The sequence below is a fragment of the Choloepus didactylus genome, chromosome 6, assembly GCF_015220235.1.
Source record: "Choloepus didactylus isolate mChoDid1 chromosome 6, mChoDid1.pri, whole genome shotgun sequence".
In the NCBI taxonomy this organism is placed as follows: Eukaryota; Metazoa; Chordata; class Mammalia; order Pilosa; family Megalonychidae; genus Choloepus; species Choloepus didactylus.
The window spans coordinates 66,495,227-66,519,435 of NC_051312.1; the positions used below are offsets into that span (position 1 = coordinate 66,495,227).

Sequence of the window (24,209 nt, forward strand, 5' to 3'; positions counted from 1 at the left end):
TTTAAGTTAATAAATTCCCATCGTTACATTTCTGTTTTTGCTTTCAGCAGGCCAGTAGATTAAAACAGTCTTTAATTTTCAAAAGTTTAATTATGATGTGTCTTGACGTAGATTTCTTTGAGGTTATTCTGTTTGGGATTTGCTCAGCTTCGTGAATCTGTAAATTTATGTCTTTTAGTAAATTTGGGAAGTTTTCAGCTGTTACTTCTTCAAATACTCTTTCAGTATCACTCTCTTTCTCCTTCTGGGACAATAATGGTATGAATGTTGGATATTTTGATGTTATCCCACAGGACCCAAAAGTTTTGTTCATTTTGTTTCAGTTTATTTCCTATTTGTTGTTTAAATTAGATAAATTCTATCAATCTATCCTCCAGTTCACAGATTCTATTCTATCTCCACTCTACTATTGCACCCACCCATCCAGGAAGTTTTTCATTTCTATTATTGTATTTTCCAGTTCTATAATTTCCATTTGTTTCTTTTTTATAATCTCTATTTCTCTGCTGAGGTTTTCTATCTTTCCATTTGTTCCAAGATAATCTGTAATTTCTTATTGAAGCATTTTTATTATGGCTTCTTTAAAATCCTAGCTAGAAAATTCTAGCATATGATTCATCTTATATTTGGCATTGATTTCCTTTTCTCATTCAAGTTGTGAAATTCCCGGTTATTGATATGATGGGTGATTTTCTATTTTATCCTTGACATTTAGGCTATTATTTTAGAATACATTCAGTCTTATTTAAATATGTATTTAACTTTGTTTAAGTTTAGCACACAGGTCCTGGCCCACTTTTATAGACTTTGGTTCTTTAGAATTTAATTTTCAGAGCACTTGTGGTGAAATTTTGGAACCGCTTTGTTTTTCTGTTGCAACTAGGAGTCCCAGGCCAGGAGACCTGGTACCTCTAGAAGAGGAAGGGAGTCTCCAAGCCACAGGGATAAAGAGCCCTTCCTGGGCTAGAAGCTTGTTGTGGTAGGATCTCCCATGCTAGGCCCCCTGGTACCCCAGTGTCTCTTGGTGGGGAAGGGGAGATTTTGTGCCCAGCAAGGAAGGAGAGTGCTTACCCTAGCTACTTAGTATCAATGGAGATCCTGTTCAATTCCCCCTTGCCAGAGCCACCAGGCTCTCTAGGTGTCCTACAGCCAAAAATCTGTCACCCCAAGCAGTACAATATGACTGCTCTCCCACAGAATTCTGTAGGAGAGTTCCATGATCTACACATAGGGCAAGTTCTGGGATGGCAAATTCCTCAGTCCACCACCAGACAGATTGGGCCAGATACAAAGGCTCCCAATATGTGCTTGAGAGTTACTGGGCTACCTCTGGAACCAGGGTTTCATACTGGGGGCATGGGCTGGCTCTGCACCAAGCTGAGAAGGGGTAGGGGAGGGACCAGCCAGGGAACCAGATCTTACCTCTTTTCAGTAGCTTTTTTCTTGATTTGGCACTTGCCCTGTTACCACCACAGTCCTTTAACTGTTTTTGGAGTTTTGAGAAGGATGTTTCTGCCAGTTCTTGCTATTCACTCAAAGCTTCTGTGGGTGGACAGAGCCTGAAGCTCTCACCTCTGCCATCTTGAATGGGGCGGGGCCAGTTCAAATATTTTAAGTGCTACCATGTATCGGCCACATATTATTATTATGGAATCAACTCTAAAGGAATTGGTATTATTTCAAATTCATAGCTGAGGAAATGGGTTCAGAGTAACTAAAGAAGTTTGCCTCATTTTCCAGCTAGGTGAGATTAGTATATATCAGACTGACTTTTCTGCTTTGAACTAGAAAAGCTGAAACAAAGTACAAATAGCATCCATTTCAAGCCATCAGAGCACAACCAAACAGCCAGAGCTTGAAAGAACAAGAATCCAGAGTTAAGGAAAAACACTGAAATGAACCCAACACTGCTATTTTTTTCCTTCAAAGAATTTGCCACTGATTCATAAGTGACACAGGGCAGAGAGGATGAGAAACAGGGCAATAAAGAGAGTAGGAAACAAAATAGAGCTTCGTATAGTCTCAAGGGACTGGGAGACCAATATTGTTCCATCAGGGAAGGAGGCCTTGAAAGGCTAAACAAGATCACAGAGAGCAGGGAAGAAAAAATAAGTAAATTTGAATTCAGAGCTGCTTTTCCCCACAAGGCATTTGCCAATTTGTGAATAGAGGCCAAGTTATGGAAACACAAATTGAAATCCACAAAAAAAGATTTCTATTTTGAAATTAAAATAGACCTTGCAGCTGTCTCACTGTGCTGGGGGAGATAAGGGAGGGAGAGGAGAGTTTCTAGTAAGACAAAATAGAAAATTTGAATAGTCATAATTCCATTTAAAGAAATTGAATCCATAATTTAAAACTGCCCCCAAAACACACACACTCCAGGCCCAGATATCTTCTCCAAAGTATTCTTCTAAACATTGAAGGAAGAAATAATGCCAACCTTAACAAACTTTCCCAGATAACAGAAAAAGAGGGTAAACTTCCCCCACCATATTTTTGAGGTCAGTATAATTTTGGTTCCAAAATATGCCAAATGCTATATGAAAAACATCAGCTATAGGCCACCTCTCCTATCAACATAAATGCAAAATTCCTACATAAAATATTAAGAAAAAGAATTCAGTGGTGTATTTTCCTTTTTAAAATGTATGTCATGATCAAATTGGCTTTGTTCTGGGAATTCAGGAATGGTTTAACACATGAAAAAAACTAAACAATGTAATTCAGCACATTAATAGAATAGTGGGAAAAATCAAGGGATCATCTCAATGGATGCAATAAAGGTATCTGTTAAAACTTGACAATCATTCATGACTTAAAAAGAGAAAAAAAAGTCATTCATAAACTAGGAATAGAATGGAAATTCCTTAATCTAATAAAGGGTATCTACAGAAAACATAAGTGGTGAAATGTTTAACATTTTCCTGTTGAGTTCATTAAGAAGACAAGGAAGGCTGCCTACTAGTACCACTTCTATTCAATAATGCATTGTAAGTCTTAGACTGTGCAAAAAAGGCAAGAAAAAGAAATAAAAGTCATGAGGATTGAAAAAATATAAGTCCATCTTTATTCATGATGACATTATTGTGTACCTAAAGAATAGAAAAGAATCTTCAGACAAGCTATTAGAGTAAACGAAATTAGCAAACTCCGTAAGTACAAGAATGAACAGATAAAACTCAACCAAATTTCTATAAAGCAGCATAAACTATTAAAAATGTATTTTTTAAACTGATACCTTCTTCAATACCTTTCACTATTTTAAAAATTAAATACCTACGAATAAATCTAACAAAATATGTGCAAGACTTCCATGCTGAAAACATTACTGAGATACATTAAAGATGACTCAATAAATGAATGGATATACCATTGTCATGGATTGAAAGTCTCAATATTGAAGATGTAAATTCTCCCCATTTACTGTAGAATGGATAAATAGTGGTATATTCATTCAATGGAATACCAAAGAGAATGAAAATGAATGAACTTCTGCTATGTGCAATAGCATGAATTAAACTCACAGATATAATTTTGAAAGAAAGAAGCAAAAAGAAAATATATACAATTGATTCCATTTATATAAAATTCAAAGACAGGCAAAAATCAAATTTGATGTTAGAAATCAGGGTTCAGATAACCCTTGAGAAAAGCTGATGACTAGGAGGGTAGCAGAAGGGGTCTGTGCGGTGCTGAATTCTTCATCTGAATGGTGGTTACATGTATAGACATATCTTTTTATTGCACTTCAAAGATACTGCATTTTGTTTACAAATTGAAGGTTTGTGGCAACCTGTGTGGAACAAGTTCTATCTGTGCCATTTTTCCAACAGCACATGCTCACTTCCCATCTCTGTCACATTTTGGTAATACAATATACCACTTTTTCTTTATTATTATATCTGCTGTAATGATTTGTGATCAGTGACCTTTGATGTTATTATTGTAGTTTTAGGGCACCATGAACAAAACCCATGTGAGACAGCAAACTTAATCCATATTTTTTTTTTTTAGTGAGTTTGAAATAATAATTTATTGAGCCCATTCACCCTCGGTTGCCTTCCTGGAGCTTCTGGGCACAAGTCTGGCTCAGGCTCACAAAGACACCAACCATAAGTGTTCTGACTGTTCCACCCACCAGCCACTGTCCTTTCTCTCTCCCTCTCCTCACGTTCCTTTTTTCTTGAGTCACAATTTTGGGCCAATTAGTAACTCTACAATGGCCTCCATGTGTTCAAGCGAAAGGAAGACTTGCAGGTCTCTCACTTTAAATCAAAAGCTAGCAATGATTAAGCTTAGTGAGGAAGGCATGTCAAAAGCCAAGACAGGCTGAAAGCTAGGCCTCTTGTGCCAAATAGTAAGCCAAGTTGTGAATGCAAAGGAAAAAGTTTCTGATGGAAATTAAAGTGCTATAACAGTGAACACACGAATGATAACCAACACATCTCTTAAGCCAAAGCCTCATCCAGAGCAAGGCTGTAACTCTCTTAAATTCTACGAAGTTGAAAGAGGGGAGGAAGCTACAAAAGAAAAGTCTGAAGCTAGCAGAGGTTGGTTCATGAGGTTTAAGGAAAGAAGCTGTCTCCATAACATAAAAGTGCAAGGTGGAGCAGCAAGAGCTGATGTAGAAGCTGCAGCAAGTTATCCAGAAGCTGTAACCAAGATCAGTGATGAAGGTGGTTACACTAAAAAATAAATTTTCAGTGTAGATGAAACAGCCTTAGACTGGAAGAAGATGCCATCTAGGACTTTCATACCTAGAAAGGAGATGTCAATACTTAATTTCAAAGCTTCAAAGGACCAGCTGACTCTCTCATTAGGAGCTAATGCAGCTGGTGACTTTAAGTTGAGGCCAATGCCCATTCTGAAAATCCTAGGGCCCTTAAGAATTATGCTAAATCACCTCTCCATGTGCTCTATAAAGAAAGAAAAAAGCCTGGATAACAGCACTTCTGTTTACTACATGGTTTACTGAATATTTTAAGCCCACTGTTGAGATCTACTGCTCAGAGAAAAAGATTCCTTTCAAATTATTACTGCTCATTGACAATGCACCTGGTCACTCAAGAGCTCTGATGGAGGGACACAAGATTAATGTTGTTTTCATGTCTGCTAACACAATATCCATTGTGCAGCCCATAGATCGAGTCATTTCAACTTTCAAGTCTTATTATTTAAAAAATACATTCCACAAATGTATTTATGAAGTGGCCATAAATTCCTCTGATGGATCTGGGCAAGGTAAATTGAAAACCTTCAATGTACCATTCTAGATGCCATTAAAAGCATCCGTGATTCATTAAGAGGAGATCAAAATATCAACATCAACAGGGGTTTGGAAGAAGTTGATTACAACCCTTATGGATGACTTCAAGGAGTTCAAGACTTCAGTGGGAGAAGTAACTGCAGTTGTGGTGGAAACAGAAAGAGAACTAGAATTAGAAGTGGAGCCTAAAGATGTGACTGAATTGCTGCTATCCCATGGTAATACCTAATAGACAGGGAGTTGCTTCTTAAGGATGAGCAAATAAAGTGGTTTCTCGAGATGGATCTACTCCTGGTGAAGATGCTGTGAACACTGTTGAAATGATAACAAAGGATTTAGACTACTGCATACCCTTAGTTGATAAAGCAGTGGCAGCATTTGAGAGGATTGATTCCTATTTTGAAAGAAGGTCTACTGTGGGTAAAATGCTATCAAATAGCATCATATTCTACAGAGGAATCTTTCATGAAAGGGGGAGTAATTGATGAGGCAAACTTCATTGCTGTCTTATTTTAGCAAATTGCCACAGCCATCCCACCCTTCAGCAACCATCACCCTGATCAGTCAGCAGCCATCAACATTGGGGCAAGATGTTCCACCAGGAAAAAGTTCATAACTCGATGAAGGCTCAGATGATGGTTAATACTTTTTAGCAATAAAATAGTTTTAAATTAAGGTATGTGCATTGCTTTTTAAGACAGAATGCTATTGCACACTTAATAGACTACAGTATAGTATAAACAACTTTTAAATGCACTGGGAAGCTAAAAAATTCGTGTTACTTGCTTTATTGTGATATTTGCTTTATTGTGGTGGTCTGGAACCAAACCAGCAATATCTCCAAGGTAGGTCTGTGGTGTATTTATTTTGAGTTAATGTATCACATTGTATACCTATGAATTGTGCACTTTTATGTATGAATGTTATATTTGACTTTCTAAAAAGGGTTATTAGAAAGGGAAAGAAGGAGAGGTAATGGGGGAGAGGGAAGAAGAGAAAGAAAAAAAATGGAGAGAAGTAGCTTTTATCATAAACCAGTCTGTCTGACTACAAGCCCATGCTCTTAACATTAGAGTTTATCTTTAGATTTCACCACTAATTTAGATATTCTTTCATTTGAGAACTAAGGATCTTGGTGGATATAACAGATGATAAAGTTTCAAGGAAACATCCCCTTTCAGGTCACATGTGGCCTTCCTCTTGATTTCATAAGTAGATACACTATTTTCCTCACCAAAGCCCAGAGAATATTTTGTAATTATGAGCTGTTACAGATATTCCATTCACAGATTAAAAATAAAAATTAGTCATTCAAAGGAATATGTAACTGACTAAATAAGTCTAATAAACTGTGATAATATTTCTGCAACAAAAATGACAAAGATTTAATATTTATTAACATTTATTATTGTGGAAAAATAAGTTTTAAAACAGCATATGAAGCAAAATACCATTTTTATAGAGTAGAAAATACAAACATATTTGTAATGAGAATCTGTAATGGGAACTATAAAGATACACACCAAATATTAACAGAGTTATCTCTTGATGTTTATGAAATTTTTTTCCTTTTCTTCCTCATACTTATTTCTATTTTCTAGTACTTATTTTTATTTTCCAGTTCTTGTCATATGAACATATATGACTTAAGTGAACAAAAAATTATTCTTAAAAGTTGAGTATTCAAAAGTATAATTGCTGATACACAAGTGGACCTGTATGATACAATGAAAAATTTTTGCTCTGAATAAGTTTACCATATGATCATGAATATTAATGAAATATACAAATGACCAAATGCATGTGCAAGGTTAGGACTTTTTGTTTGTTTTTCATGAGTTTTATTTTTATATCAATTTAGTATATAATAAGTGATACATACCCATATGTTTGCATATATGGGAATGTATCATGTACAAACATATATATGTATATACATATATAATCACTGTAGTTGTTAGTGCTGCCTTAGTTTTTTTTTCTTTAATTGATTAATCTACTAAAAAGACTAGTAGATTACTAAAGAGACACCAGCCCAAAGTAATGCACAATAAAAACATATCCTCATTTCTTTTTTACAATTTTTTTCATAGCATGCAGAGATGTGACGCCAATTCACCAGTTAACAAACCAGATGCTGATTTTGCTAATTTGTAGTTATCCCTGGTACATTATATGAATAGTAAAAGTTATGTATAACATTGGATCCTTTTACTTTAATACCCTGTGTTTAGATGTTTATGTGAGTCACCTTCTGTACCTCAGTTTTCCCATATATAAAATGAAGCTAGTAACAATCTCATAGAGCACTATGGGGACTAAATGAATTAATATTGGCAACATGCTTCTTTCAGTGGCTGGTTCATAGTAGGCATTAATATATAAATGTTTATTAACATATAAAATTTCCCATGTTCTTATTCATGGGTGCCTAAGAAACAGATTGATGTTTACTCTTCATGCCAGCCATATAATTGTATGGGATTAAAAAAAAAAAACATCTTCTAACTTTTCTGCGTGTTTCTGTTCTTGAACTTAACTTTGATTTCTTATTGTCACATTTACAAGTAAAATATTTCATATATTTAGAGGTGAAGACCTAACTCTGTTGCAATATTCAAGCTCTACGTGTATGTGCTTTATCCTAGAACCTAAAACATCCCTAGAGTTACTCACATGGTTGACATTTATTTATACCTCATTCTAACTTTAAGTACCAAGGATAGAGAAATGATGAAAAAAAGGCAAGTACCATCTTTTAAGGAGGTAACATTCTCAACATTCTATATAATCTATCCAATATAAAAACATAAAAATCCTAACATTTCAATAATTTCAGTGCCATCCCAATTGTCTCTCCATTGCTATTTAATGATAAATTATGAACTTCATGGACTAGCATTTCTTGTTAATATAAGAAACAATGTAATGTTAAAAAAAAAAAAGTTGAGTAGATCACACATAGAATGTACTATACAGCAATGAGAATGAGCAAACTATACACACGATAGAGATGAATTTCACCAAAAAAGAGCCAGGCACACAAAAAAGTATATATGATTCCACTTATATAAAGTTCAAAAACAAGCAAAATAATCACTATGAGTCAGGATAGAGGCTGCCTTTGGAATGTGGTAATGACTGAAATGGGGCACAAGTGAGGCTTCTAGGGGCTGGTAATGTTCTGTTTCCTTATGGGCACTAAATAACATGGGATGTTTAGCTGGTGAAAATTCTGGTGAAATTTTCTGGTGAAAATTTAGCTGGTGCACTTTTCTGTATGTATATTATATTTCAATAAAATATTTTCCACAAAATGTAAGTAGAGTACATTCATTTCCCTATTAAAATATTTTACCAACTGCTTTGCTTTTCCTCATATATGGCTTTCAATCTATTTTTTTCCTCCATAGATCAGTGGTCAAAAATCTGAAAAAGTTCTCACCCTCAAAAAGCCAAGATTATGTTTAAAACATTTTTAAAATAATCATTTATATAAGTTTGTTTATTATCATTTTCTTTTTCTCTTACAATTAAATGTGTTTCTTTGTTTTAAAAACTACTGAAATAAAGTTTCTGGTTATTTTATTCAGTTAAAGAAAATCTTATGGCACAGAAACCTTGTGAATGTAACTGTAAGTGTCAAAGTTTTATACCATTATTAATTATTAGTGATATCACTTACCTGATGAGGTTTGTACCATTGCTTCAAATCCCAATCCCAAAGAATCATCTGGAAAAAAAAATTCACTTAGTTACAAACTGGAAATTAATATTTAGACAAAATGCAACACCTTCAATAACAGATACATAAAATAACTTAAAATTTGGAAGGGGATTTGGTCACTGGGCTACGGTTTGCTGACCCCTATTTTAGATAATACACCCATCTCTAATCACTCAAAACATTTTCAACTGTTATTATCATCATCTCCTTTTCAAAATCTTTGCAGAAAGGTCATCTACTGCCAGTGAAGAGAAACTTACTTCTTCCTGAAGAAAATCCACACATACTACAATCACTCAGAAAATTAACAGACCAATACCCATAAAAGGGTTATGGTGTAGCTACATGCAAAGCATATTATATATATTAGTAGATTTATTGAAGGTATACAATATTTTATATGTACACAATTATTGCAGGTGGTGATTTAACCAGCACACATTTTAGATTCTAGGAACATTAATTAAAGTAGCTTACGATGTTAATAACTTTCCAGGAATACTCACATTAATATTACATAAACTAAAGTTTCTTTTGTATTTGAAAACTGCTATGCTTCTTTTTCTCTGTGCTGTTCTTATACAGTTGGCTTTTTTGAGCCAACTGCCATACTTTACTTCTCCTAATTTTACCCCGTCAGTCTCTTTGGAGATTAAGGATGTCAACTAGCTTATTCATCATTCCTCCCATCATCTGACATTTGTAAGTCTGATATTTTCTGAAGTTCACTAATAAAAGTCAAAATAGGAGTGAAGACAGAACCACATATGTCATTAAAAATTATCTACCAGATAGGCATCAATTCATTAATTTGCATTCTGAATTTTTACAAATTTGCCTAATTTTAAGGTTATCTAATCCACATGTCTATATTCCTTCTAAAAGGATACCATCAAATTGTGACAAATACTTATACCTCAATTCCCTGATTCATTAGCCTAAGTGTAAATTGATTTTCTGCTAACTCAAGCATATTTTCAATTAGATAGCTTCCAGCATTGAGTCAGTCTTCCTTTTTCCCCTTTCATTCACCTATATGAGTACATAAAATTTAAATAAATTTTTAAATATTTGCATTCCAATACCAAGAACTGTATTTGTATTCACATCACACATACTTGTCAGGGGCCATATTGCCCCCGAAAAGGTGAAAATTGTTTCTTGGGGTGAAAAAAAATTCTTTACTATAAAAAGGGTACATAAGTAGATATACAGTTTATCTGTGGTGTTAAAATGTCATGGGGGATCGGAGGGGAAGGAGGAACCATTAGGGAAAAAAATGTCTAAAAAGTCCCCTTAGGGAAGGTGATAATGAAAAAAAAAGCAGTTGAGAAACACTGATATAAAGTAGTCCTGCTGCTTGCTTAGAGAATCCCTTCTTAGCTCACATTCTGATAAAGTTCTCTAATGCCCTGAGACCATTCTGAGACTGCCTACTCAGAAGCTGCTGGCAACGTGAGAGGCAATGCACACCCTATTTTAATTGTACTCCTAGAGGTCTCTCAAATTCTTAGTCTGAATGATGTTTTTTTCCACTATGTTTACTCTTATTTAGAGCTCTCTACTGTATTATATTTTATTACAGACTATCTCCCTTCTTAAATTCATTCCTCCCTGACCCTTCATTCCATTACCATGATCTTCTCTCACTTGTACTTACTAGGGTGGGCTTGAATCAAGGCAGCAGCTCACCCTTATTTATGTTCACTCTCTTTAGGCTCAAAAGAGTATTTAACAAAGAGCAGCAGAACTGAAAACAAATACAAAGAAAGCTGCAGAAAACTGGAAGACTGCTTTCAGTGTAATCCGAACTAGAATATTAGTGATTTTGAGAAACCAAAATTTTTTGCATAAGTAGTAGACATATAACCCAGGAATACCACAGCTAGATATTTATCTTAGAGCATTGTTATTCAAAGTGTGGTCCACAATAAGATAAATACAGAAATTAAGAGTAAAAGATTAGAAAGTTTTATAACAATTTAACATTGTTGAGACACTCTTATAAAAGCATCAATCCACAACGGAATGAGGGAAAAACCCAAAAGATTGATGTTTGCTACAGATAGTTTGATTCCAGGAGACATGAACAGTAATGCTCATAGATGCACAGTGAGGGTAGCAAAAAACTAGAAACAAATGCCCATCAGTAGTAAAATGGAGGAACTTTGGTATATTCATACAATGGAATATAGCAGTAAAAATGAATGGAGAGGCGGGGCAAGATGGCAGACTGGTGAGCTGTATGTTTTAGTTACTCCTCCAGGAAAGTAGGTAGAAAGCCAGGAACTGCGTGGACTGGACACCACAGAGCAATCTGACTTTGGGCATACTTCATACAACACTCATGAAAACGTGGAACTGCTGAGATCAGTGAAATCTGTAAGTTTTTGCGGCTAGGGGACCCGCGCCCCTCCCTGCCAGGCTCAGTCCCGGGGGAGGAGGGGCTGTCAGCTCCGGGAAGGAGAAGGGAGAACTGCAGTGGCAGCCCTTATCAGAAACTCATTCTATTGATCCAAACTCCAACCATAGATAGACTGAGACCAGACACCAGAGAATCTGAGAGCAGCCAGCCCAGCAGAGAGGAGACAGGCATAGAAAAAAAACAACACGAAAAACTCCAAAATAAAAGCGGAGGATTTTTGGAGTTCTGGTGAACATAGAAAGGGGAAGGGCCCTGAGGCGTATATGCAAATCCTGAAGAAAAGCTGATCTCTCTGCCCTGTGGACCTTTCCTTAATGGCCCTGGTTGCTTTGTCTCTTAGCATTTCAATAACCCATTAGATCTCTGAGGAGGGCCCGTTTTTTTTTTTGTTTTTTGTTGTTTTTTTTTCTTTTTAATCCTTTTTTCTTTTTCTAAAACAATTACTCTAAGAAGCCCAATACAGAAAGCTGCAAAGACTTGCTATTTGGGCAGGTCAAGTCAAGAGCAGAACTAGGAGAGCTCTGAGACAAAACGCAATAATCCAGTGGCTGAGAAAATTCACTAAACACCACAACTTCCCAAGAAAAGGGGGGTGTCCGCTCACAGCCATCATCATGCTGGACAGGAAACACTCCTGCCCATCGCCAGCCCCATAGCCCAGAACTGCCCCAGACAACCCAGTGTGACGGAAGTGCTTCAAATAACAGGCACACACCACAAAAGTGGGCGTGGACATTAGCCTTCCCTGCAACCTCAGCTGATTGTCCCAGAGTTGGGAAGGTAGAGCAGTGTGAATTAACAAAGCCCCATTCAGCCATCATTTCAGCAGACTGGGAGCCTCCCTACACAGCCCAGCAGCCCAGAACTGCCCTGGGGGGACGGCACTCACCTGTGACATAGCACAGTCATCCCTCAACAGAGGACCCGGGGTACACGGCCTGGAAGAGGGGCCCACTTGCAAGTCTCAAGAGCCATACGCCAATACCAAGGTCTTGTGGGTCAGTGGCAGAGACAAACTGTGGCAGGACTGAACTGAAGGATTAGACTATTGCAGGAGCTTTAAAACTCTAGGATCACCAGGGAGATTTGATTGTTAGAGCCACCCCCCCTCCCTGACTCCCCAGAAACACGCCCCATATACAGGGCAGGCAACACCAACTACACACGCAAGCTTGGTACACCAATTGGACCCCACAAGACTCACTCCCCCACTCACCAAAAAGGCTAAGCAGGGGAGAACTGGCTTGTGGAGAACAGGTGGCTCGAGGATGCCACCTACTGGTTAGTTAGAGAAAGTGTACTCCACGAAGCTGTAGATCTGATAAATTAGAGATAAGGACTTCAATTGGTCTACAAATCCTAAAAGAACCCTATCAAGTTCAGCAAATGCCACGAGGCCAAAAACAACAGAAAATTATAAAGCATATGAAAAAACCAGACGATATGGATAACCCAAGCCCAAGCACCCAAATCAAAAGACCAGAAGAGACACAGCACCTAGAGCAGCTACTCAAAGAACTAAAGATGAACAATGAGACCATAGTACGGGAGATAAAGGAAATCAAGAAGACCCTAGAAGAGCATAAAGAAGACATTGCAAGACTAAATAAAAAAATGGATGATCTTATGGAAATTAAAGAAACTGTTGACCAAATTAAAAAGACTCTGGACACTCATAGTACAAGACTACAGGAAGTTGAACAACAAATCAGTGACCTGGAAGATGACAGAATGGAAAATGAAAGCATAAAAGAAAGAATGGGGAAAAAAATTGAAAAAATCAAAATGGACCTCAGGGATATGATAGATAATATGAAACGTCCAAATATAAGACTCATTGGTGTCCCAGAAGGGGAAGAAAAGGGTAAAGGTCTAGGAAGAGTATTCAAAGAAATTGTTGGGGAAAACTTCCCAAATCTTCTAAACAACATAAATACACAAATCATAGATGCTCAGCGAACTCCAAATAGAATAAATCCAAATAAACCCACTCCGAGATATATACTGATCACACTATCAAACACAGAAGAGAAAGAGCAAGTTCTGAAAGCAGCAAGAGAAAAGCAATTCACCACATACAAAGGAAACAGCATAAGACTAAGTAATGACTACTCAGCAGCCACCATGGAGGCAAGAAGGCAGTGGCACGATATATTTAAAATTCTGAGTGAGAAAAATTTCCAGCCAAGAATACTTTATCCAGCAAAGCTCTCCTTCAAATTTGAGGGAGAGCTTAAATTTTTCACAGACAAACAAATGCTGAGAGAATTTGCTAACAAGAGATCTGCCCTACTGGAGATACTCAAGGGAGCCCTACAGACAGAAAAACAAAGAAAGGACAGAGAGACTTGGAGAAAGGTTCAGTACTAAAGAGATTCGGTATGGGTACAATAAAGGATATTAATAGACAGAGGGGAAAAATATGACAAACATAAACCAAAGGATAAGATGGCTGATTCAAGAAATGCCTTCAGGGTTATAACATTGAATGTAAATGGATTAAACTCCCCAATTAAAAGATATAGATTCGCAGAATGGATCAAAAAAAATGAACCATCAATATGTTGCATACAAGAGACTCATCTTAGACACAGGGACACAAAGAAACTGAAAGTGAAAGGATGGAAAAAAATATTTCATGCAAGCTACAGCCAAAAGAAAGCAGGTGTAGCAATATTAATCTCAGATAAAATAGACTTCAAATGCAGGGATGTTTTGAGAGACAAAGAAGGCCACTACGTACTAATAAAAGGGGCAATTCAGCAAGAAGAAATAACAATCGTAAATGTTTATGCACCCAATCAAGGTGCCACAAAATACATGAGAGAAACACTGGCAAAACTAAAGGAAGCAATTGATGTTTCCACAATAATTGTGGGAGACTTCAACACATCACTCTCTCCTATAGATAGATCAACCAGACAGAAGACCAATAAGGAAATTGAAAACCTAAACAATCTGATAAATGAATTAGATTTAACAGACATATACAGGACATTACATCCCAAATCACCAGGATACACATACTTTTCTAGTGCTCATGGAACTTTCTCCAGAATAGATCATATGCTGGGACATAAAACAAGCCTCAATAAATTTAAAAAGATTGAAATTATTCAAAGCACATTCTCTGACCACAATGGAATACAATTACAAGTCAATAAGCACCAGAGACTTAGAAAATTCACAAATACCTGGAGGTTAAACAACACACTCCTAAACAATCAGTGGGTTAAAGAAGAAATAGCAAGAGAAATTGCTAAATATATAGAGATGAATGAAAATGAGAACACAACATACCAAAACCTATGGGATGCAGCAAAAGCAGTGCTAAGGGGGAAATTTATAGCACTAAACGCATATATTAAAAAGGAAGAAAGAGCCAAAATCAAAGAACTAATGGATCAACTGAAGAAGCTACAAAATGAACAGCAAACCAATCCTAAACCAAGTAGAAGAAAAGAAATAACAAGGATTAAAGCAGAAATAAATGACATAGAGAACAAAAAAACAATAGAGAGGAAGAATATCACCAAAAGTTGGTTCTTTGAGAAGATCAACAAGATTGACAAGCCCCTAGCTAGACTGACAAAATCAAAAAGAGAGAAGACCCATATAAACAAAATAATGAATGAAAAAGGTGACATAACTGCAGATCCTGAAGAAATTAAAACAATTATAAGAGGATACTATGAACAACTGTATGGCAACAAACTGGATAATGTAGAGGAAATGGACAATTTCCTGGAAACATATGAACAACCTAGACTGACCAGAGAAGAAATAGAAGACCTCAACCAACCCATCACAAGCAAAGAGATCCAATCAGTCATCAAAAATCTTCCCACAAATAAATGCCCAGGGCCAGATGGCTTCACAGGGGAATTCTACCAAACTTTCCAGAAAGAACTGACACCAATCTTACTCAAACTCTTTCAAAACATTGAAGAAAATGGAACACTACCTAACTCATTTTATGAAGCTAACATCAATCTAATACCAAAACCAGGCAAAGATATTACAAAAAAGGAAAACTACCGGCCAATCTCCCTAATGAATATAGATGCAAAAATCCTCAACAAAATACTTGCAAATCGAATCCAAAGACACATTAAAAAAATCATACACCATGACCAAGTGGGGTTTATTCCAGGCATGCAAGGATGGTTCAACATAAGAAAATCAATCAATGTATTACAACACATTAACAAGTCAAAAGGGAAAAATCAATTGATCATCTCAATAGATGCTGAAAAAGCATTTGACAAAATCCAACATCCCTTTTTGATAAAAACACTTCAAAAGGTAGGAATTGAAGGAAACTTCCTCAACATGATAAAGAGCATATATGAAAAACCCACAGCCAGCATAGTACTCAATGGTGAGAGACTGAAAGCCTTCCCTCTAAGATCAGGAACAAGACAAGGATGCCCGCTGTCACCACTGTTATTCAACATTGTGCTGGAACTGCTAGCCAGGGCAATCCGGCAACACAAAGAAATAAAAGGCATCCAAATTGGAAAAGAGGAAGTAAAACTGTCATTGTTTACAGATGATATGATCTTATATCTAGAAAACCCTGAGAAATCGACGATACAGCTACTAGAGCTAATAAACAAATTTAGCAAAGTAGCGGGATACAAGGTTAATGCACATAAGTCAGTAATGTTTCTATATGCTAGAAATGAACAAACTGAAGAGACACTCAAGAAAAAGATACCATTTTCAATAGCAACTAAAAAAATCAAGTACCTAGGAATAAACGTAACCAAAGATGTAAAAGACCTATACAAAGAAAACCACATAACTCTACTAAAAGAAATAGAAGGGGACCTTAAAAGATGGAAAAATATTCCATGTTCATGGATAGGAAGACTAAATTTCATTAAGATGTCAATTCTACCCAAACTCATCTACAGATTCAATGCAATCCCAATCAAAATTCCAACAACCTACTTTGCAGACTTGGAAAAGCTAGTTATCAAATTTATTTGGAAAGGGAAGATGCCTCGAATTGCTAAAGTCACTCTAAAAAAGAAAAACGAAGTGGGAGGACTTACACTCCCTGACTTTGAAGCTTATTATAAAGCCACAGTTGCCAAAACAGCATGGTACTGGCACAAAGATAGACATATAGATCAATGGAATCGAAATGAGAATTCAGAGATAGACCCTCAGATCTATGGCCGACTGATCTTTGATAAGGCCCCCAAAGTCACTGAACTGAGCCATAATGGTCTTTTCAACAAATGGGGCTGGGAGAGTTGGATATCCATATCCAAAAGAATGAAAGAGGACCCCTACCTCACCCCCTACACAAAAATTAACTCAAAATGGACCAAAGATCTCAATATAAAAGAAAGTACCATAAAACTCCTAGAAGATAATGTAGGAAAACATCTTCAAGACCTTGTATTAGGCGGCCACTTCCTAGACTTTACACCCAAAGCACAAGCAACAAAAGAGAAAATAGATAAATGGGAACTCCTCAAGCTTAGAAGTTTCTGCACCTCAAAGGAATTTCTCAAAAAGGTAAAGAGGCAGCCAACTCAATGGGAAAAAAATTTTGGAAACCATGTATCTGACAAAAGACTGATATCTTGCATATATAAAGAAATCCTACAACTCAATGACAATAGTACAGTCGGCCCAATTATAAAATGGGCAAAAGATATGAAAAGACAGTTCTCTGAAGAGGAAATACAAATGGCCAAGAAACACATGAAAAAATGTTCAGCTTCACTAGCTATTAGAGAGATGCAAATTAAGACCACAATGAAATACCATCTAACACCAGTTAGAATGGCTGCCATTAAACAAACAGGAAACTACAAATGCTGGAGGGGATGTGGAGAAATTGGAACTCTTATTCACTGTTGGTGGGACTGTATAATGGTTCAGCCACTCTGGAAGTCAGTCTGGCAGTTCCTTAGAAAACTAGATACAGAGTTACCATTCGATCCAGCGATTGCACTTCTCGGTATATACCCGGAAGATCGGAAAGCAGTGACACGAACAGATATCTGCATGCTAATGTTCATAGCAGCATTATTCACAATTGCCAAGAGATGGAAACAACCCAAATGTCCTTCAACAGATGAGTGGATAAATAAAATGTGGTATATACACACGATGGAATACTATGCGGCAGTAAGAAGGAACGATCTCGTGAAACATATGACAACATGGATGAACCTTGAAGACATAATGCTAAGCGAAATAAGCCAGGCACAAAAAGAGAAATATTATATGCTACCACTAATGTGAACTTTGAAAAATGTAAAACAAATGGCTTATAATGTAGAGTGTAGGGGAACTAGCAATAGAGAGCAATTAAGGAAGGGGGAACAATAATCCAAGAAGAACAGATAAGCTATTTAACGTTCTGGGGATGCCCAGGAATGACTATGGTCTGTTAATTTCTGATGGATATAGTAGGAGCAAGTTCACAGAAATGTTGCCATATTAGGTAACTTTCTTGGGGTAAAGTAGGAACATGTTGGAAGTTAAGCAGTTATCTTAGGTTAGTTGTCTTTTTCTTACTCCCTTGTTATGGTCTCTTTGAAATGTTCTTTTATTGTATGTTTGTTTTCTTTTTAACTTTTTTTTTCATACAGTTGATTTAAAAAAGAAGGGAAAGTTAAAAAAAAAAAAAAAAAAAAAGATGCAGTGCCACCTTGAGGAGCCTGTGGAGAATGCAGGGGTATTCGCCTACCCTACCTCCATGGTTGCCTACATGACCACAGACATAGGGGACTGGTGGTTTGATGGGTTGAGCCCTCTACCACAGGTTTTACCCTTGGGAAGACGGTTGCTGCAAAGGAGAGGCTAGGCCTCCCTATGGTTGTGCCTAAGAGCCTCCTCCCGAATGCCTCTTTGTTGCTCAGATGTGGCCCTGTCTCTCTAGCTAAGCCAACTTGAAAGGTGAAATCACTGCCCTTCCCCCTACGTGGGATCAGACACCCAGGAGAGTGAATCTCCCTGGCAACGTGGAATATGACTCCCGGGGAGGAATGTAGACCTGGCATCGTGGGACGGAGAACATCTTCTTGACCAAAAGGGGGATGTGAAAGGAAATGAAATAAGCTTCAGTGGCAGAGAGAATCCAAAAGGAGCCGAGAGGTCACTCTGGTGGGCACTCTTACGCACACTTTAGACAACCCTTTTTAGATTCTAAAGAATTGGGGTAGCTGTTGGTGGATACCTGAAACTATCAAACTACAACCCAGAACCCATGAATCTCGAAGACAGTTGTATAAAAATGTAGCTTATGAGGGGTGACAAGGGGATTGGGAAAACCATAAGGACCACACTCCACTTTGTCTAGTTTATGGATGGATGAGTAGAAAAATAGGGGAAGGAAACAAACAGACAAAGGTACCCAGTGTTCTTTTTTACTTCAATTGCTCTTTTTCACTCTAATTATTATTCTTGTTATTCTTGTGTGTGTGCTAATGAAGGTGTCAGGGATTGATTTGGGTGATGAATGTACAACTATGTAATGGTACTGTGAATAATCGAAAGTACGATTTGTTTTGTATGACTGCGTGGTATATGAATATATCTCAATAAAATGAAGATTAAAAAAAAAATGAATGGAGTGCAGCTGCATATCATATGGATGAATCTCACAAACACAATGTTGAATCAGAAAAACAAGTCATAGAAGAATACGCAGGGTATAATTTCATTCATATAGAATAAAATATATACTAAAATATGCTCTTTAGGAATAAAATATATGGGAAACTATAAATTCAGGATGTTGATTATCTCTAAGGGAGAAGGGAATTAGATCCAGGAAAGGCATACTGGGAAACTTCAAAGTAAAGGGAATGGTGGGTGGATGGTATTTGTTAACCTTCATCTCTATACTTGATGCATATTTGATAAATATTTATTCAATTTTAAGAAAAATATAGAAAGATAAAGAGGTAGAGACAGTGACCAGAGAAAACTCTTGCGAAACTTTGCTACACAAGAAAAGAACGAAATGGAGCAAGTTGGAAATGGATGTGGGAATAGCTGATTTTTTTAAATTTTACATCATAAATTCTTGAGCATGTCTGTACTTAAAAGAAATGATCCAGAAAAGTAGAACTAATGACACAGGATAGAATGAGAGATATCTAAAACCGCAAAATCCTTAATTAAAACACTACCAAATGTCTCTATAATATTAGCACTTAGATAAATATTTCAACTAGGAAACAGTAAAAGAGTACTTGTAATTACTTATCAAATTATGAGCTGTGAACCACTAGTTGTTCCTTGGTGATTTCAAATATTTAAAAGGAAAAAGGAAACATATCATAACTAGGAAATATAAGATTAATTCTGATTTCCACATAAATATCATCATAATCTTAAAAGCCATGACATTCTTAAAAGCTGGGCAGGTGTCCTAAGGCCTGTATTATTGTGTAACAGAGTGCAAATCATTTTAGCTAAAGCATTTTTATATGATATGAATATTATTGTCTATAACAGTGAAATTTGCATTCTTTCTATGGTGTTGCATTATATAGCCAATCAAAAAATAAGTAAATGACTCAAAATCAGTTTCCTAAAGCCAAATTTGTTGTGAGAAATAGTAAAATAGACCTAAGGTTTCCAGTACAACATGTAAAGAGCTTGGAAGTCATCTCTCCAATACTAACAAGCTAAACAACTGAAAACCAACAACTCTTCTTAGATCGATCAGAAAATTGAGGTGATAAGAAAAGCTGTTGCACCAAAATCTGGAAACAGAGGTAAATACAGAGAATCATAGCCTTCTTGGAGGAGAAACGTAGGGAAGACAAAAAAGAATAAAAAGATGGACACAATTTTCAAGAACTGTGATGCAATTACAAAAGGTGTAACATACGTGTAATGAGAATACCAAAAGAAGAAGAAAAGGAGAGAGACAAAGAACACAAGAAGTATCTGAAGTAAATAATGGCTGAGAATTTTACAAAATTATTGGCAGACATCAAACCATAGATCCAGGAGGCACAGACAATACCAAGCAGGATAAATACCAAGAAAACTACATTTACGCATATCATATTCAAGCTGCAGAAAAAGATAAAGAGAAGAATCTTGAAAGAAGCCACAGAGATAAACACCTTACCTATAGAGGAACAATGATAAGAATTACATTGGACGTCTCTTCAGAAACAATGCAAGCAAGAAAAGAATGGAGTGAAATATTTAAAATATTGAAGAAAAATTAAAAAAAACAAAAAAAAAAGAAAAGAAAAAGAAACCCTGAACTTGAATCCTGTATCCAGCAAAATTATCCTTCCAAAGTAAGGTAGAAAAAGAAAATTAAAAAATAAAAAAATAAAAAGTAAAGGAGAAATAAAAACTATCTCAGATAAACAAAAATTGAGGAAATTTGTTGCTGTCAGAACTGCCTTGCAAAAAGATAGAAGACCTAACAATCCTTTAGACGCATGCACCTAACAACATAGTGTCAAAACCCATGAAGCAAAAATTAACAGAACTGCAAAGGAAATAGACAAACCCACTATTATAAATGGAGGCTTCAACATCCTTGTATCAGTAATTGGCAGATCCAGCTATGCAGAAAATCAGTAGGGATATATTTGAATTGAACAGCACCATCAATCAATTTAATCTAATTGATACCTATAGAATGCTTCATCCAACCACAGTAGAATACATATTTTTCTCAACTTCCTATGGGATATTTGCCAAAATAGATCACATCCTGGGCCATAAAATACACCTTAACAAATTTAAAGGAAAAGAAATCATACAAAGTATGGTCAGAACACAACGGAATTAAATTAGAAATCAAAAACAGAAAGTCGTCTGAAAAACCCCCAAGTATTTGGAGATTAAATAATATACTTCTAAATAACACATGGGTCAAAGAAAAAGTATCAAAAGAAATTTTAAAATATTTTAACTAAATAAAAATGAAAATAGAACCTATCAAACTTTGTGGGATGCAGCAAAAGCAGTGCTTAACAGGAAATGTACAGCATAGAATGACAGAAAAGAAGAATGTTAGAAAAGAACCACCTAAAATAAATAATCTAAGCTTCCACCTTAGGAAACTGTAAAAAGAAGAGCAAATTAAAATCCAAAGTAAGTAGGATAAAAGAAATAAAAAAGAGTGGAAATCAATGAAATTGAAAACAGGAAAATAACAGAGAAAAGAAACAAAACAAAAAGTTCTTTGAAAAGATCAATAAAATTCATAAACCTCTAAACAAGATAACCAAAAGAAAAGGGGAGAATAAACAAATTACTAAAATAAGAGGGACAATCACTACTGCCCCATGGACATTAAGAGAATAATAAAAAAAATTCTATGCACAAAAACTTGAAAACCTCAATGAAATGGATAAATTCTTTAAAGGCACAACCTACCAGAACTCACACAAGCAGAAATCAATAATGTGAATAAACATATAGCTATTAAGGAAATGGAATAAACAATTATCTTCCAAAACAGAAAGCAGCAGGTCTAGCTGGTTTCACCAGTGAATTCTACCAAACATTTAAAGAAGAAATAATACCAATTCTCTACAATGTCTTCCAAAAAACAGAAGCAAAAGGAATGCATCCTAATTCATTTTATGAGGCGAGTATTACCCTAATCCCAAAACTAGACAACAGGCATTACAGAAAGAAAGGAAGGAAAATTACAGACCATGTTCATGTCCATGTTTTCATGAACATAGATGCTAAAATCCTCAACAAAGTCTTAGCAAATTGAATCCAAAAGTGTATAAAAAGAATTACAACCAAGTAGAAGTTATTGCAGCTATGTAGGCCTGGTTCAACATTAGAAAATCAATTAATGTAATCAGACACATCAACAGACTAAAGAAGAAAAACCATATGATTATATCAATAAATGAAGAAAAAAGCATTTAAAAAACTTCCATACTCATTCATGACAAAAACTCTAAGCAAACTAGGAACAGAAGAGAATTTCCTCAACTTGATAAGACCATCTACAGAAAACCTACAGTCAGTATCATACTTAATGATTAGAAACTAGATGCTTTCCCCCTATGATCAGGAATAAGACAAGGATATCCCTTCTCACCACTACTATTCAACATCATACTGAAAGTCCTAGCTAATGTGACAAGAAAAGGAAATAAAAGGTATATAAATTGGGACAGAATAAAACTGTCTCTGATAGCAGGTGATATGATTATCTATGTGGAAAATCCCAAAGATCCAAGAAAAAAAATGCCTGGAACTGGTAAATAAATATAGCAAGGCTGGAAGATACAAGGTTAATATACAAAAGTCAGTTGCTTTCCTATATACCACCAATTAAGAATTAGAATTTGAAATTAAGAACATAGCACATTTACATCAGCACTAATAAAAGAGAAACACCTTGGTGTAAATCTAACAAAATATGTACAAGATATATCTGAGGAAAACTACAAAAATCTGATTAAAGAAACCAAAGAAGATCTAAATAGAGAAATACTCCATGTTCATGGAGAAGAAGACTCAGTATTACTAAAACATAAATTCTTCCAATTTCTATTTATCGATTCAACACGATGACATCCCAGTAAGTTATACTGTGGATAGAAGAAAAACTAATCCTAAGTTTATATAGAAAGGCAAAAGATCCAGAATTGCCAATAAAATACTGAAGAACAAAGTTGGAGGACTGACACTACCCAACTTCAAGACTTACTGTAAAGCTACAGTGCTTAAGACAGTGTTGTAATGAAGAATGAACAGACAGATGAATAGAGTCAGAAATAGACCCAAAGAAATTAGGTCAACTGAGCTTTGACAAAGGAGCAATGGAATTCAATGGAGTCAGGATAGTCTTTTCAACAAATGTTGCTGGAATAACTGGACACTAACATGGAAAAATACGAATTTTGCATACTAATGTCTTAATATTTGCATATTGATTTTTGCATATTAAGATCTAATACCTTTCACAAAAATCAACTCAAAATGGAACACAGTCTAAATATACAATGCAAAACTATAAAACTTCTAGAAGATAACATAAGAGAAAATTTAGGTGACCTTGGCTTTAGTGATAACTTTTTAGGTACAATACCAAAAGCATAATCCATGAAAGAAAAAAATTCATAAGTTGGACTTGATAAAAATTAAAAACTCTGTGAAATACCCTGTTAAGACAATGAAAAGACAAACTACTTACAGGGAGAAAATATTTTCAAAACATATATAGGACCAAGGACTTCTATCCAAAATATACTCTTAAAGAACTCTTAAAACTCAATAATAAGAACACAAACAACCCAATTTTAAAACAGGGCAAAAGGTCTAAACAGACACCTCACCAAAGAAGATATACAGATGGCAAATAAACATGTGAAAAGATGCTCAACCTCATGTCAGTAGGGAAGAGCAAATTATAATAACAATGATATACCAACCCACATATTAGAAAGGCTATAATCCAAAACTAACACCAAATGCTGGAGAGGATGTGTAGCAACAGGAACTCTCATTCATTGCTGGTGGGAATGCAAAATGGTACAGCCACTTTGGCAATTTCTAAAAAAGCTAAATGTAGGCTTAACATATGATCCAGCAATTTCGGTCCTTGGTATTTACCCAAATAAGTTGAAATCTTATGCCCACATAAACATGAATACAAATTTTACAGCAGCTTTATTCATAATTGATAAAACTGGAAGAAACTAAGACATCCTTTAATAGCTGAATGAATAAAAAACTGAAACACCCATACAATGGACTATTGTTCAATGATAAAAGGAAGTGAGTTGGGGGAGGAGCTAAGATGGTGGCAT

At 35.8% G+C, this 24,209-nt stretch overlaps 1 protein-coding gene across 2 annotated transcripts in view; it reads right to left on the reverse strand.

Annotated features, from left to right (window-relative positions):
* Positions 1-24,209, reverse strand: part of PDE3B (phosphodiesterase 3B) — a 271,815-nt gene that overhangs the window by 61,772 nt on the left and 185,834 nt on the right. For both annotated transcript variants that reach the window (XM_037839374.1, XM_037839373.1), the window contains exon 2: positions 8,955-9,002. In XM_037839374.1, coding sequence (XP_037695302.1) covers positions 8,955-9,002 — 48 coding nt within the window. The remainder of the gene's footprint in view (positions 1-8,954; positions 9,003-24,209) is intronic.